This window comes from Theropithecus gelada, chromosome 2, assembly GCF_003255815.1.
Source record: "Theropithecus gelada isolate Dixy chromosome 2, Tgel_1.0, whole genome shotgun sequence".
NCBI lineage: Eukaryota > Metazoa > Chordata > Mammalia > Primates > Cercopithecidae > Theropithecus > Theropithecus gelada.
This window is the reverse complement of record NC_037669.1, coordinates 111,336,674-111,352,166: the sequence shown is the minus strand read 5'-3', so window position 1 is coordinate 111,352,166 and position 15,493 is coordinate 111,336,674. Positions and strand designations below refer to the sequence as shown.

The following is a 15,493-nucleotide window of genomic DNA, read 5'->3' as shown; positions in this document are numbered from 1 at the left end:
AACTGACTTCGTTGGCCTTCTAAGCTATTTCCCATGTTAGGGCTTTTGCCCTTGCAATTTCCTATGCCTACAACTCTCCTTTCCTTGTTCTATCTATATCTGATGCCTTCTTATTCTTCATATTTCATCTTAAATGTTACTACCTTGGATACCTTCTCTGACCAGTCTATCTAAATTATTCCTTCTCAGTTATTTTCTGTTAAAGCACCCTGTTAATGTCTTTCAACACTTTTCACAATGCTCTTATTTTATGTTTTTATTTTCTGCTTCTCCCATTTGACCATATTCTCAGGGCCTTACACAGAGTCTGGCATGAGACAGCTCCATTTAAAAAGATCCTACTTCAGATTAGGGTGGAGTAGGAAGGAAGAGCCTCCTGGGAAGGTGATGACTCAACTGTCCTACCGAGAATGAGAAATAGGTATAGCTTTGGATGTGAAAAAGGTCCAAAAGCTCATTTCTTGCAGAAAGCCATAAATAGAAAGGGGGAGAGAGACCGCAGTGTGTTTGGAGAACTCAAGTAGTTGAATTTAAGGCGTTATGAAACTAGCAAAAGAAGAGACTTTGTAAGCAAAAGTCAGATTGTAAAAGACCTTATGTTAATATATCATGCTAAGGAGTTCTGCATTCTTTTATTTTGGAAAATAGTCATGAGAGGATTGGATGTTACAATTATAACCTTAGATATAATGGGGAGAATGAATTAAATGAGAACAGGAGGTAGGAGGCAGTTATAGTATTGTTACCAGAAAGGGGTCCTGATCCTAACCCCAAGAGAGGGTTCTTGGACCTTGTGCAAGAAAGAATTCCGGGTGGGTCCATAAAGTGAAAGCAAGTTTATTAAGAAAGTAAAGGAATAAAGAATGGCTGCTGCATAGGCAGATCAGCCCCAAGAGCTGCTGCTTTGCTATTTTTATGGTTATTTCTTCATTGTATGCCAAACAAAGGGTGGATTATTCATGAGTTTTCCAGGTAAGGGGTGGCAATTCCCAGAACTGAAAGTTGGTACCTGTCCCCCTCTTTTTCTTTTTTTGGGAGATAGTTTCGCTCTTGTCACCCAGGCTGGAGCACAATGGCATGATCTTGACTCGCTGCAACCTCTGTCTCTCAGGTTCAAGCGATTCTCCTGCCTCAGCCTCCCTACTAGTAGCTAGGTTTACAGGAGTGTGCCACCACGCCCAGCTAATTTTTGTATTATTGGTAGAGATGGGTTTCACCATGTTGGCCAGCCTGGTCTCGAACTCCTGACCTCAGGCCATCCACCCACCTCGGCCTCCCAAAGTGCTGGGATAACAGGTGTGAGCCACCATGTCCGGCCAGTACCTCCCCTTTTTAGCCCATATAGCCATCCATTCTGGATGTTGCCATGGCATCTAAACTGTTACGGCACTGGTGGGAGAGTCTTTTAGCATGCTAATGTATTATAATTAGTTTAATGTATATTATATACATATTATATATATATTACAATGAGTAGTGAGGACGACCAGAGGTCACTTTCATCGCCATCTTGGTTTTGGTGGGATTTGGTCACTTCTTTTATCAGCAAGGTCTTTGTGACCTCCTATCTCATTCTGTGACTTAAAATGCCTAACCTACTGGGAATGCAGCCCAGTAGGTCTCACCCTCATTTTACTCAGCCCCTATTCAAGATGGAGTTGCTCTGGTTCAAACACCTCTGACAAGTAGTATAGGCCATAAATTGTGTGTGTTTAATACAACTATATATATTCAAGTGTAGTTACCAAAAAGGCGGTTGGAAATATGAGACTTGGACTAGGGAGAATTCCAGGAAATTTAGGAATTATTATTGGCTTATGTTGGTGATTGAAATCACAGGAGTTCACGAGATGATCCAGGGAGAGTGTGTAATGAAAAACACTGGGGAGAGGAAGAGGGACTATCCATGGAAATGCCAGCCAGGGGCCAGGCATGGTGGCTCACGCCTGTAATCCCAACACTTTGGGAGGCCGAGGCAGGTGGATCACCTGAGGTCAGGAGTTTGAGACCAGCCTGACCAACATGGCGAAACCCTGTCTCTACCAAAAGTAGAAAAATAACTGGGTGTGGTGGTACACTCCTGTAATCCCGGCTACTTGGGAGACCGTGGCAGGAGAATCACTTGAACCCAGGAGGCAGAGATTGCAGTGAGCTGAGATCGTGCCACTGCACTCCAGCCTGGGCCACAGAGGGAGACTCCATCTCAAACAAGAAAAAGAAATGCCAGCCAGGTAAAAGGAAAATTAGAAAGCATTGGTATGGTATAAAAAGAAATATATTTGATCTTTGTCCCATTCTTGTCACAGAGCTTCTAAAACCATAGGAATTTCCTGAGTGATTGGAGTATCTTGTTTTCATAATGAGCCCTTTTTGATGACACCTGAATTTATGCTAATAAGTGGTTTAGGGTGGGGCGGTGCCTAGATAACCTCAGAGGGTGACCAGTCACCTGAAAGTTTAAGTGATCAGGGGATTAGAGGATTGGAACTTTCCCACCAACCCATTTCCAGGAAGGGTGGGGGAGGACAGGCTGAAAATTAAGCTTTATGAAAACTCTTGAATAAGATTGGACTTCCAGGTAACTAAACTCATGGTTATCCTGGGAGAGTGGCATGCTGAGAGGGCATGAGTGCTCAGGCATCTCATCTGTGTCACTTATAATATCCTTTATAATAAACCAGTAAATGTAAGTATAGTGCTTCCCTGAGTTCTGTGAGCTATTCTGACATTGAACCCAAGGTGGGAGGAGGTAGAAATGAATTGAATGATAGGACACCCAGTTGGTGTCTGCTGGAGAACTGCTTCATGCATGTGGAAAAATCCCCATACATCTAGTTAAGAAGTGTTCTGTGTTGATTTTGATAGTAGAGGATAAAAAGTTTCTTTTTCCACAGTTGTTTTTTTTTGTTTGCTTTGGGAGGCAGGATGACAGCGTGTCTCACACTTTAGTATGCATAAGAATCATCTGAGAGCATCCCCAGAGTTTTGATTCTTTAGGTTCACAGTTCGTTTGAGGGATCTGCATCATTAATGGGCTCCCCAGATGATTCTTATATGGGGTGGGGGGACCCAAACTGTAACCATAGTAGGTTCATCACCCAGTGCATGCAGCAAGTTGATATGCTGAGACACCAGGTTGCAGCAGAGAGGAGATTTAATCGTAGGGTCACCAAATGAGATGGGAGGGAACCTCAATCCATCTCCCCAAGGAATTTGAGGTTAGGGTTTTTAAGGTTTTTGGAGTGCCCAAAGTATAGAGATCATTGATTGGTTGGAGCTTGCAGAGTGAAGTCATGGTAGAGGGAGATAATACAGCTAGGCTGTATTCACATGCTGATCCATCCCATTCCTTTTTGGCGGGGGGTTTTCAAACTGGTTGCTGGATTTGGGGGCCTGAAAACATCTTAAACTATCCTTAAAAGTGTTATGATTCTAATGTCAGAGATCCTGTCTATAGGAAGAACGAGGTGCAAATGGTCAGTATCTGGTGTTACGTGATATTTAGCAACAAGGAAGTGGGCCAAAGTGCAGCCTGATTAATAATGAGCTATAGCCATATTTCTGTCCAGAACCCGGCATGTAATTCTTGTTAACCCCATGGAGATGGTTTCAGAACTACCCTTGAGGATCACTGCAAGGCTTCATGAAATGTCCAGAAAGATAAATTTTAAGAGAGGTCCTAGGCATCCTTGCAGGATGTGGTATAGTGGCAATGGAAGCCAATATTGAGCTAATGAAGGTAAGCAGCTTCCCTGGGAAGGGAGTTGGGAATGATATCCATAACATAAGAAAAGTTCTTTCCCTCTTCTGCTAAAGAAAAGAGGTAAAACATATGCCAAAAAGATAGGATGCTTTTGCAGTGAACCAAAAGGCTCCCAGTGGTATCTGGGACTTGGGTTGACTTAATGGAAAGCAAGTTCCTGAAGTGAGTATGGGTTGTTCTTTGCATTTCAGAGCCATCAAAAGTGTTCTTTATCCTATGACTGCATAACAGATTACCCAAAACTTAGCAACTTAACAGCCATTTTATTATGTTCACTGATTCTGTGAGTCAAGAATACAGATGGGGCACAGCGGGGTTGTCTTATCTTTGTTCCATGGACTCTGGAGCCTTAACTGAGAAGATGTGAAGATTGGGGTGGCTCAAAAACTGAGGGTTGAAATAATCTTAAATCTTCAGTTACACGTCTGGGACCTGGGCTGGAATGATTCAAAGACTAGGACTGTTCAGTAGAGCACTACCCAGAGCTCTCCATTTAGCTTGACTTCCTTGTAGCACAGCAGACTCGGGGTAAGTGGACTTTTTACATGGCAAGGCTCCAAGTGCATATATTCCAGGGAACAAGATAGAAGAAGCTGCATTGTCTTTTATGACCTAGTCTTGAAGTCACCCAGTGTCACTCCTTTTTTTTATTTTTATTTTTATTTTGAGACACAGTCTGGCTCTGTCACCCAGGCTGGAGTGCAGTGGCACGATCTTGGCTCACTGCAACCTCCACCTCCTGGGTTCAAGTGATTCTCCTGCCTCAGCCTCCTGAGTAGCTGGGATTACAGGTGCCCCCCCCCCACCCCCCACACCTGGCTAATTTTTTGTAGAGATGGAGTTTCACCATGTTGGTCAGGCTGGTCTCAAACTCCTGACCTCAAGTGATGCACCCACCTTGGCTTCCCAAAGTGCCAGGATTACAGGCGTGAGCCACTGCACCTAGCCACCCAGTGTCACTTCTGATGTGCATTATTTGTTGAAGCAGTCACAAACCAGCCCAGATTTAAGGAGATGGGATATTAGACCCCATCTTGTGATAGTAGTGTTACACAATTTTGACCTGTGATTTCAAATTGCCACAAAAATCAAGAAAGAAAAGTTGAGGATAATACTATGAGAAAGGTCGGATTTGTTTTCTTACACTTTATTTTTTCTGAAATGTACATTGCTGATATTTGTGTAAGCCAAGTGGTCAGTTTTTTTGTAAAAATGCAGTCTTAAGAAATCTTTACAAAATTTGAATTTTAAAAAAGTTGATATTAGACCCAGTGAAAGAACTAATTTTTTTACTGTTATGTTTTGTTTTTCATGATTTTGTATATTCGTCAGGACAAGCAGTGGGAAGAGCTCTGTTATCAATGCAATGCTGTGGGATAAAGTTCTCCCTAGTGGGATTGGCCATATAACCAATTGCTTCCTAAGTGTTGAAGGAACTGATGGAGATAAAGCCTATCTTATGACAGAAGGATCAGATGAAAAAAAAAGTGTGAAGGTATGATCTTTAACCTTTAGCAGCATAATATACCTGAAGCAATGTCCTTAACTTATTCTTTAATAACATTTTTATAGATGTCTGCATTGCTGACATCTTATAAAAAGAACTGTTAATATTTCTTTCTTTTTTTTTTTTTTTGAGAGTGAGTCTTGCTCTGTCGCCCAGGATAGAGTGCAATGGTGCAATCTTGGCTCATTGCAACCTCTGCCTCCCAGGTTCAAATGATTCTCCTGCCTCAACCTCCCAAGTAGCTAGGATTACAGGTGCATGCCACCATGCCCAGCTAATTTTTGTCCTTTTTTTTTTTTTTTTGATAGAGATGAGGTTTCACCATGTTGGCCAGGCTGGTCTCGAATTCCTGACATCGGGTGATCCATCCACCTCAGTCTCGCAAAGTGCTAGGATTATAGGAGGAACTTAATATTTGTAACTTTGAAAGCCATCACTAAATATTTTAAGTACTCTAAATTTTTTTTTTACTTCATAGCTAAATTAGTGGAAGAATAAAACCTGTCCTTAATTTAAAGGTATATTAGAATTACAGGTTTTTAAAATCTCCCCTTACAGTGAGACTAACATTATTTTATTTATTTATTTGTTTTTAGACGGGGTCTTGCTCTGTTGCCCAGGCTGGAGTGCAATGGCACAATCTCAGCTAGCAACTTCTGCCTCCCAGGCTCAAGCAATTATCCTGCCTCAGCCTCCCAAGTAGCTGGGATTACAGGCATGCGCCACCATACCTGGCTAATTTTTGTATTTTCAGTAGAGACAGGGTTTCACCATGTTGCCCAGGCTGGTCTTGAACTCCTGACCTCGGGTGATCCACCTGCCTTGGCTTCCCAAAGTGCTGGGATTACAGGCGTGAGCTGCCACGCCCGACCGAGACTGACATTATTGAAGTGTATCATTACTGTTTAATCTCAAATTTGTCCCACCTTGGCCTCCCAAAGTGCTGTGGTTACTGGCATGTGCCACCATGCCTGGCCTCAGATTTGTCTTTTTAAAACAGAATTGCTTAAGAAATTGGGCCCTGGAATCTGTTTTTGATATGTGTCTGTGTTTTTAGAAACTGTCTTACCTCAGGAGTACGTAGCAAGTATATTCATGAATAAAGATTTTAACTTTGTCAGATGAGAGCCAATGGCAATTCCCTGCCTTTCATAAATTTCTCAATTTAGTGCCACTAGACTCCTGCAGCCAAAAAAAGAATAAAAGGAAAAACAAATTAGAATGCAAGATGTTGACTCTGGACTGAAAGCAGTTAGTTAAGGCACTGTTTCTTATTGCGGTCACTTTGTCTTGAGTCTAAGGATCTCTTCCACAAACAAAAAAGTTCAGTGCTTGAAGATCCATGCTATTTCATTTCTTGGTAAAGTCATGGATGGTTCTTGCTCTGTGAATTTGCTCTTTGATGTAAATCAGGTGACTCAATCTGTAAGTTTTAGAATAAGCATACCCTTCAGATTTTAGAAAAGTGAGATGATGTTTATGAAAATACTATTCAAGGCTGGGCGCAGTCGCTCACGCTTGCAATCCTAGCACTTGAGGTGGTCAGATTGCTTGAGACCAGCCTCAGCAATATAGTGAGACCCCATCTCTACAGAAAATACAAAAATTAGCCAAGCATGGTGGCGCATACCTGTAGTCTCAGCTACCCGAATGGCTGAGGTGGGAGGATTGGTTGAATCTGGGAGGCTGAGGCTGTAGTGAGCTGTGATCATTCAGCCTAGGAAATGGAGCAAGACACTGTCTCAAAAAGAAAAGAAAATACTAATCAAGCTTTTAATTCATATAAATGAAGGAATCACTATTATTTTGTAATTAAGATTTTTAGCAAATCAAAATTCAAACTTCTCATGCTTTTAGAGCCTCAAAGTATGCTGTGTTACTCTAAAGAAATCATCTCTCATTTTCCTGATCTGTGCTCTTCCAGTCCTCTTCACACTCTTTTTCTCCTCATCATTTTAGATTTGGGGGTTACGTGTACAGGTTTATTTTTATTTATTTATTTATTTATTTGTTTGTTTTTTGAGACAGAGTCTCGCTCTGTCGCCCAGGCTGGAGTGCAGTGGCCAGATCTCAGCTCACTGCAAGCTCCGCCTCCCGGGTTCACGCCATTCTCCTGCCTCAGCCTCCCGAGTAGCTGGGACTACAGGCGCCTGCCACCTCGCCCGGCTAGTTTTTTTGTATTTTTAGTAGAGACGGGGTTTCACCGTGTTAGCCAGGATGGTCTCGATCTCCTGACCTCGTGATCCGCCCGTCTCAGCCTCCCAAAGTGCTGGGATTACAGGCTTGAGCCACTGCGCCCAGCCTATGTGTACAGGTTTATTATGTGGATATATTGTGTGATGCATAAGACTGGCCTTCAACTGAACCTGTCACCCAAATAGTGAATGTAGCATTCAGTAGTTTTTCAGCTCTTGTCACCTTCCACCTTTACCCCTGTAGTAGTTCCCAGTGTTATTGTTCCCATGTTTATTTCTGTGTGTACCCAGATGTTTTGCTCTCACTTTTTTGTTTGTTTGTTTATTTGTTTTGAGACAGAGTCTCGCTCTGTTGTGTGATCTCAGCTCACTGCAACCTCTACCTCCTGGGTTCAAGCAATTCTCCTGTCTCCGCCTCTCGAGTAGCTGAAATTATAGGCACACGCCCAGCTAATTTTTGTGTTTTTAGTAGAGACAGGGTTTCACGAGGTTGTCCAGGCTGGTCTCAAACTCCTGACCTCAGGTGATCCACCCACCTCGGCCTCCCAAAGTGCTGGGATTACTGGCATGAACCACTGCTCCTGGCCTAGCTCTCACTTTTAAGCGAGAAGATGGCAGTATTTGGTTTTCTGTTTTCTGCGTTGATTGACCTAGGATAATGGCCTGTGGCTCCATCCATGTTCCTGCAAAAGACATGATTTCATTCCTTTCTAGGGGGTGTTAAAAGCTATTTAATTTTAACCTATTTTAATAATGACATTTCTTCCATATGACAAAGTGATACACATTTATTTCAGTAGTCAGAAAATACAAGTAGGCAAAAAGAATGAAGACTCCATAACTTATATACTTCACAAAACCAGTATCAGTATCAGGAGTTGCTTAGAATTCTGTTGCTGGAGTTCTTTTTGAGGGAACCATTTTTTTTCGTACTTGGAAATGTAAAAATTCAGGTTCTCAAGATTGCTCAGAAGGTTTTATTTCAGAGTTTTTATACACCTATTTGGCTAAAATAAATGTACTACAATGTTGTTAATTTTTATTGAATTTTATTACAAGTGGAGTTTATTTTTTTCTTTTCCTCCTGCTTTAGACAGTTAATCAGCTGGCCCATGCCCTTCACATGGACAAAGATTTGAAAGCTGGCTGTCTTGTACGTGTGTTTTGGCCAAAAGCAAAATGTGCCCTCTTGAGAGATGACCTGGTGTTAGTAGACAGGTAAAATTACATGTGGATTGCATTTTCTCTGGAAGTTTATTTAATAGTATAATACTGCTTACTTTAGCATGTGGTATAAAAAATTAAAACATTCAGTTGCCACTTTGTTCTCATTAGCTAGATTAAGGAAGAGATAAGGTATTGGTTTTATTTTATAAGTTACATGAAAGCACCAGTTCATCAGTCTTATTCCATTTCAAGAAATTTTAAGGATGGCCGCTTTTTTTGGCTGGAGTGCAGTGCCATAGTGCCATGATCTTGGCTCACTGTAACCTTCACCTGCTGGGCACAAGCAATTCTCCCACCTCAGTCTCCTGGGTAGCTGGGATTACAGACACACAGCAGCCACCTCACCTGGCTCCATTTTGTTTTTGATAATGAATTTTCCTTTTAAGTGGAAATGAGTGGTTCAAGTAATCCATAGAAACAGAAGAGAGAGAAGATGTTCATGACACCAAAATATTTGGTTTAAATACAATGTTAACTAATTTAGCTTTATTTCATAACCAGGTTGTATCTATGACCCAGTCAGTTAAGATTGACAGTTGGATAGATACAAGAAAAAATGAAAGAGATCTAGTATTTGGTACCAAAATGGGTAACTATAGTGAATAATAATTGATTTTTATTTCTATTTTTTTGAGATAGAGTCTCGCTTTATCACCTAAGCTTGAGTACAGTGGCACAGTGTTGGCTCACTGCAACCTCCGCCTCCCAGGTTCAAGCCATTCTTGTGCCTCAGCCTCCCGAGTAGCCACCATGCCTGGCTAATTTTTGTATTTTTTGGTAGAGGTGGGAATTCACCATGTTGGCCAAGCTGGTCTCAAACTCCTGGCCTCAAGCAATCCTCCCATCTCAGCCTCCCAAAGTGCTGAAATTATAGGTGTGAGCTGCCATACCTGGCTGAATAACAATTTAATTGTACATTTAAAAATAACTAAAATAATATAATTGGATTGTTTGTAATACAAAGAATAAATGCTTGAGTTGATAGATACCTCATTTACCATGATGTGATTTTTTTTTTTTTTGGAGTCAGGGTCTTGCTGTGTTGCCCAGTCTGGAGTGCAGTGATGGAATCATGGCTTACTGCAACCACTGCTTCCCAGGCTTAAGCAGTCCTCCCACCTCAGCCTCCAGAGTAGCAGGGGCTACAGGGGCATGCCACCAAGCCTAGCTAATTTTTTGTGGTTTTTTTTTTTTTTTGTGGAGTCAGGGTTTTGTCATGTTGCTCAGGCTGGTGTCAATGTCCTGGACTCAAGCACTCATGCCTTGGAATCCCAAAATGCTAGGATTACATGAATATGCCACTGCGCTCAGCCCCTATGTGATTATTACACATTGTATGCTTCCATCAAAATACTTCATATACCTCATAAATATTATACTTAATATGTACCCACAAACATTTAAAATGAAAAATTTTTAAAATTTTTTACAAAGATTTGTAGTTGGCAAATTCTTCACTGCAGGTCCTAGTGTAGTTGGTATATTAAATTTATATGTTTTTATTTGTGTTTATAAGGGCTTAAATCTTCTCTGAGCCCTACTGGATATAGCTGCTTTAACCCTTGTGGTTTAGTATCCATTAGCCTAGTTTTATATTTCAGCCATCTAAAGCATAAAGATTAAAAAGATTGAAATATTGAGCATGTTATTTGCTTTGTGAAAGATCACTGGGTTAAAATTTCCTAGGCTGCTTATAGATGACAGGTGGAAATCCTGTTTTTTAGACTTCAAATTATACATAAAAGCTGAAAAAATTCTGTAACCCAAATTTTCTTTTTAAGAAATATAATACAATTTTTATTTCACTCTCATTAGTCCAGGCACAGATGTTACTACAGAGCTGGATAGCTGGATTGATAAGTTTTGCCTGGATGCTGATGTCTTCGTTTTGGTCGCAAACTCTGAATCTACACTAATGAATACGGTAGGATTTAATCATATTATTGTGTTTCGGTGGTAGGGAATGAAGCAGTGTCTGTTTTCATTCTGAAAAGAGAAATCCAAATCATGGATTAGAAAGAACTTCTAAAAACAGGCATGAATGAAGGGGTTTGTGTTTTCATAGAACCAGAAGGGCTGTTTCTAGTCTTTCTATAGTGTGTAGTTCCCTGGATTTCTCTAGCAATATAGGGCTTGATGACTCTAGCTTATGGTTATTTGCCAGTCTCAGGGAGAATGAGTGCCAGAAATTTTAGGATGCTTAAGTCTCTTGAATAAAATATAAACCACTCCGCCTTTCTGCCATCTATCGGGCAAGGCTTTTTATATTTTCAGTATTGTTAGCTGTTTCCAGCTTCACCTGAATATACTCTAGGTTTCACCTTACCTGTGTACACTTTAAGCTGCTGTCAGACTTAGAAGATTATTTATCCAAATGTCTGGAGCCAGACTCATCTGAAATAAACTTTCCAGAGTTGAGATAATCTAATATTCAAAACTATAACATGATTTTTAAAAATTGTTATTCATCAGTTTTTTTCATCTTTGAAAGTTTAATGCTCATAGAGTGCTTTGGGATCCTTTGTCAGTGGTGTTAATGTTGTCTAAATGGTTCAGACTTTCTCATTAAAATAAAATTTCAATTGTAAATGTAAATTACAGTGAATGTACTGTGAGTTTTTTTTTTTTTTTTTCCCCAGGAAAAACATTTTTTTCACAAAGTGAATGAGCGGCTTTCCAAGCCTAATATTTTCATTCTCAATAATCGTTGGGATGCCTCTGCATCAGAGCCGGAATATATGGAAGACGTAAGTTATTTTATTTATTTTATGTAGGTTTTGAAGTACAGTCACATATATTGTTATTTGAGAAAACAATATAGCTTATATAATAGAAAATTATAAGAGCTATTCCATGAAAAGAATATAGTTAGAGAAAACCTGAAGTAGGTATGTGATAAAGACCGAGGTATGAAGTTACTCTGAGGGAAAATTGTGTTATACTATCTAGTTATTTCAAAGCTTGAAACTTCTTTTTTGTTTAAGTTTTTATTGAAATGTACGTAACAGAAAAGTACATAAATCATAAGTGATCCTTCCAATTTGGCTTCCTAAAGTGCTGGCATGACAGGTGTGAGCCAAAATGCCTGGCCAAATTTTACAAATTTAACACACCTTTGTCAAAATCCAGATCAAAAAGCAGACCATTCTGAACACCCCAGCACCTCTCGCTTACCTCCCTCCTTCCAGCTTCCATTCTGTCCTCCTTACCAAAGAGAAATTACCCATTTATCTTGACTTTTGACCCCCTAAATTAATTTTTCTGCCTGTTCAACTTTATATAACAGAATCATATAATATCTGCTTTTGCATCGTTTTTTTCGTTTAACATGTTTGTCATATGTGTCCATATTGTGCATAGCATAGTTGTATTGCATTCTCATTGCTGTATAGTATTCCATCTGTGACTATACTACAGTTGACTTGTTCACGGTGATGGGCATTTGGGTTAATTTACTATATTTAGTTATGAATGCTACTGTGCATATGCTTGTATATGTCCTTCTGGTGTGCATATATATGCATTCTTGTTAGGTAGTTTTCAATGTGGAGGTTGGACAGTTTTGACCCCCATGGGATATTTGGCAGCATCTGAAGATATTTTTTTTTTTTTTTGTCACAACTGGGGTTTTCTGCTAATGGCATCTAATGAGTAGAGGTTAGAGATGCTGTTACACATGCCCTGACACAGAACAGGCCCCCAAACAAACATTGGCCAATCCAAAATGTCAGTAATGCAGAGGTCAGTAAACCATGGGTATATGTACCTAGAGGTAAAATTGCTAGATTACAAGTTAAGAGTATGTTAGATTTTAGTAAACATAGCACCAGAGTTCTCCAAAGTGCTTGGTGTCAATTTGTACTCTTGCCAGCAGATTGAGTTTCATAAGATTTGCATCCTCAACTTTTTTTTTTTTGGCATTTTAGTCACACCAATTGTAGAAACTTAAAAAGATTAAAGTATCTGGAATTTGGACTATAAATAATATTTATTTAATTTGCTTGAGACGATTTCTGATTTTAATGGTAGTATGAAATTATTATATGTAGAGGACAAGATAAAAATAACTTAAACTATCCCATCACTGTTCACATGTTAAATTATTTGCTTTCATTTTTCCACCATTGGAATTTTGCGTAACATCATGTTTTATATCCTCCTGTCATTAAGTGTTGTGTTACAGCCATGTTCTTTCAGATTGGGGCTCACATAATCATTGGAGAATTAGGAAGTGTCACTCATAAATTATTTTTCCTCAAATATTTCAGCATTCCTATTTAGATTTATTTTTGCAAGTCTTAATATAGAGAACCCTTATCATAGCCATAATGCTGAAGACTAGTACTAAATCCTAACTTCTAACCCGTAATCTTCACCTCAGTGTGCCCAAGTGGTAATCTTGAACCCAACATTGCAATTCTAATGCCTGGTTAATGCATTCGCCCCATTAGCAGGGTTTGTTTGTTTTGGTTTGGTTTTTGAGATGGAATCTTGCTTTGTCACCCAGGCTGGAGTACAGGGGCACGATCTTGGCTCACTGCAACCTCCACCTCCCGGCCTCAAGCGATTCTCCTGCCTCAGCCTGCCCAGTAGCTGGGATTACAGGCGCCTGCCACCACACCCCGCTAATTTTTGTGTTTTTAGTAGAGACGGAGTTTCACCATGTTGGCCAGGCTGGTCTCAAACTCCTGACCTTGTGATCTGCCCGCCTCAGCCTCCCAAAGTGCTGGGATTACAGGCGTGAGCCACTGTGCCCAGCAGAATTTTAAATAAATATTCAAAAGACAGAATCGTTAAGAGAAAGATTTTCTGTCATTAAGTATCAAATTTCATTTATTAGAATTTTTTGAATTCATTAGTTATATGGTAACTTTTGTTATATCACTGTAAATAAAAGTATTGGCCTGTAGTCATTGGTTATTATATTTGTTTAAATTATTAGAATTCTTTTAATACCTTTTTCTCTGTAGGTACGCAGACAGCACATGGAAAGATGCCTGCATTTCTTGGTGGAGGAGCTCAAAGTTGTAAATGCTTTAGAAGCACAGAATCGTATCTTCTTTGTTTCAGCAAAGGAAGTTCTTAGTGCTAGAAAGCAAAAAGCACAGGGGATGCCAGAAAGCGGTATGCATTAGTTATAGATTTCCTTTTTAAATATAAAAATATTTAAAATTGGTCGGGTGCAGTGGCTCACGCCTGTAATCCCAGCACTTTGGAAGGCTGGGATGGGCGGATCATGAGGTCAGGAGTTCGAGACCAGCCTGGCCAACATGGTGAAACCCCGTCTCTACTAAAAATACAAAAATTAGCCCAGCATAGTGGCGTGCACCTGTAATCCCAGCTACTGGGGAGGCTGAGGCCGGAAAATTGCTTGAACCCAGGAGGCGGAGATTGCAGTGAGCCAACATTGCGCCATTGCACTCCAGCTCTGGGCAACAGAGCAAGACTCCGTCTCGGGTGGGGGGGGGGGGGGGGGAAAAAAAATATATATATATATATTTATATGTATGTATATATATATAATGGACTATTTTTATATATATATATAAAATTATAAAATCAGTAGCCTACCAGAAAATACATCTTGCTATATACTAGGTTTTTAAATCTTTGCCTGTACATTACAGGTGGAGCACTTGCTGAAGGATTTCAGGCAAGATTACAGGAGTTTCAGAATTTTGAACAAATCTTTGAGGTAGGAATTTTGTGATTGTATTGCCTAATACAAAACTCTTTCCTTGGTTGGAGAAAGCATAATCTTCTGTTTTATCATTTGTCTTTGTCAATAATTTTTGCTGTTATTTAGTTTAGTTACTGACATAGCCAGTAAAATGTGGAAAGTCTGAAGAAAGGAACCCCCTGCAAAATGATTTGTAAGAATTGAGAATTAGCGATTGTAATTTCTTCCTTATTCTTATTTTTTATGTATTTATATATAAATAAGAAACTGTGTTTCAGTATTGCTGTGTTGTGCAATGAATGAAATTCCCTGTATTCAATAATTTGGAACAAGAGCAAACAAGCATAATTGCTGTTGGAATGGATAATAGAGCAAAGTAAGCATTATCCTTTTTTTCTTTGTGCCGCATGACTAATAGAAGTATACAAAACATGATTAATGCCATTTGACAAAATTTTATTATATTTATATACTGTGTTACCACATGTCCATTTTCCATATGTTGTGCCAAACACTCTAAATGAATAATTGAGTAAAAAAGAGCTTCACCGTTTTCAGAATCTTCTAGGAAACTACTGAAGTGCCTGAGTGGTAGACAGGGAGGGAGGCTAGTTTCTTATGTTGCAGTGTAAGTGTTTTTATTCAGAGACATTAAAACTCACCCTACATTTGACTGAATAGTTCTTTAGATGTTAACCTTCTGAACTCCTGTTTTGCCCTATATAATTCATATCACCTTCCCACTTAGGAATGAACACAATGACTTCAGCATTGAAGAAACCTCAATCTGTAATTATTCTTATAAGTAGTAACTGCCTTAATAGGGGGGACATGAATGTTGAGTATACTTGGCAGGATTTTTAAAATAAACATTTTGCTTACTATCTCTCATCTTTAATTTGGTGAGAGAAAAAAGGTTATTAGATGAAGACAAACTGGAAGAAAGCAAATCCACTGCCAGCTATCTCGGTAAGATCTAATTGTTCCGAGGCTACTGGATTATGGGTAGATGTCCTCTCAAGCCAAGCTATAGGATACGTGAAGTCCCAGTTACTCAAAGACCATTGCTTGTTTTTTTTCCTTTTCCTTTTGCTTTCACCAAAGGGTTGATGCTCTCCTCA

General features: G+C 39.7%; 1 protein-coding gene across 3 annotated transcripts in view; it reads left to right on the top strand.

Annotated features, from left to right (window-relative positions):
* Positions 1-15,493, top strand: part of MFN1 (mitofusin 1) — a 43,925-nt gene that overhangs the window by 6,448 nt on the left and 21,984 nt on the right. For all 3 annotated transcript variants that reach the window (XM_025376982.1, XM_025376983.1, XM_025376984.1), the window contains 6 exons: positions 5,096-5,258; positions 8,559-8,683; positions 10,508-10,616; positions 11,332-11,439; positions 13,663-13,816; positions 14,320-14,387. In XM_025376982.1, coding sequence (XP_025232767.1) covers positions 5,096-5,258; positions 8,559-8,683; positions 10,508-10,616; positions 11,332-11,439; positions 13,663-13,816; positions 14,320-14,387 — 727 coding nt within the window. The remainder of the gene's footprint in view (positions 1-5,095; positions 5,259-8,558; positions 8,684-10,507; positions 10,617-11,331; positions 11,440-13,662; positions 13,817-14,319; positions 14,388-15,493) is intronic.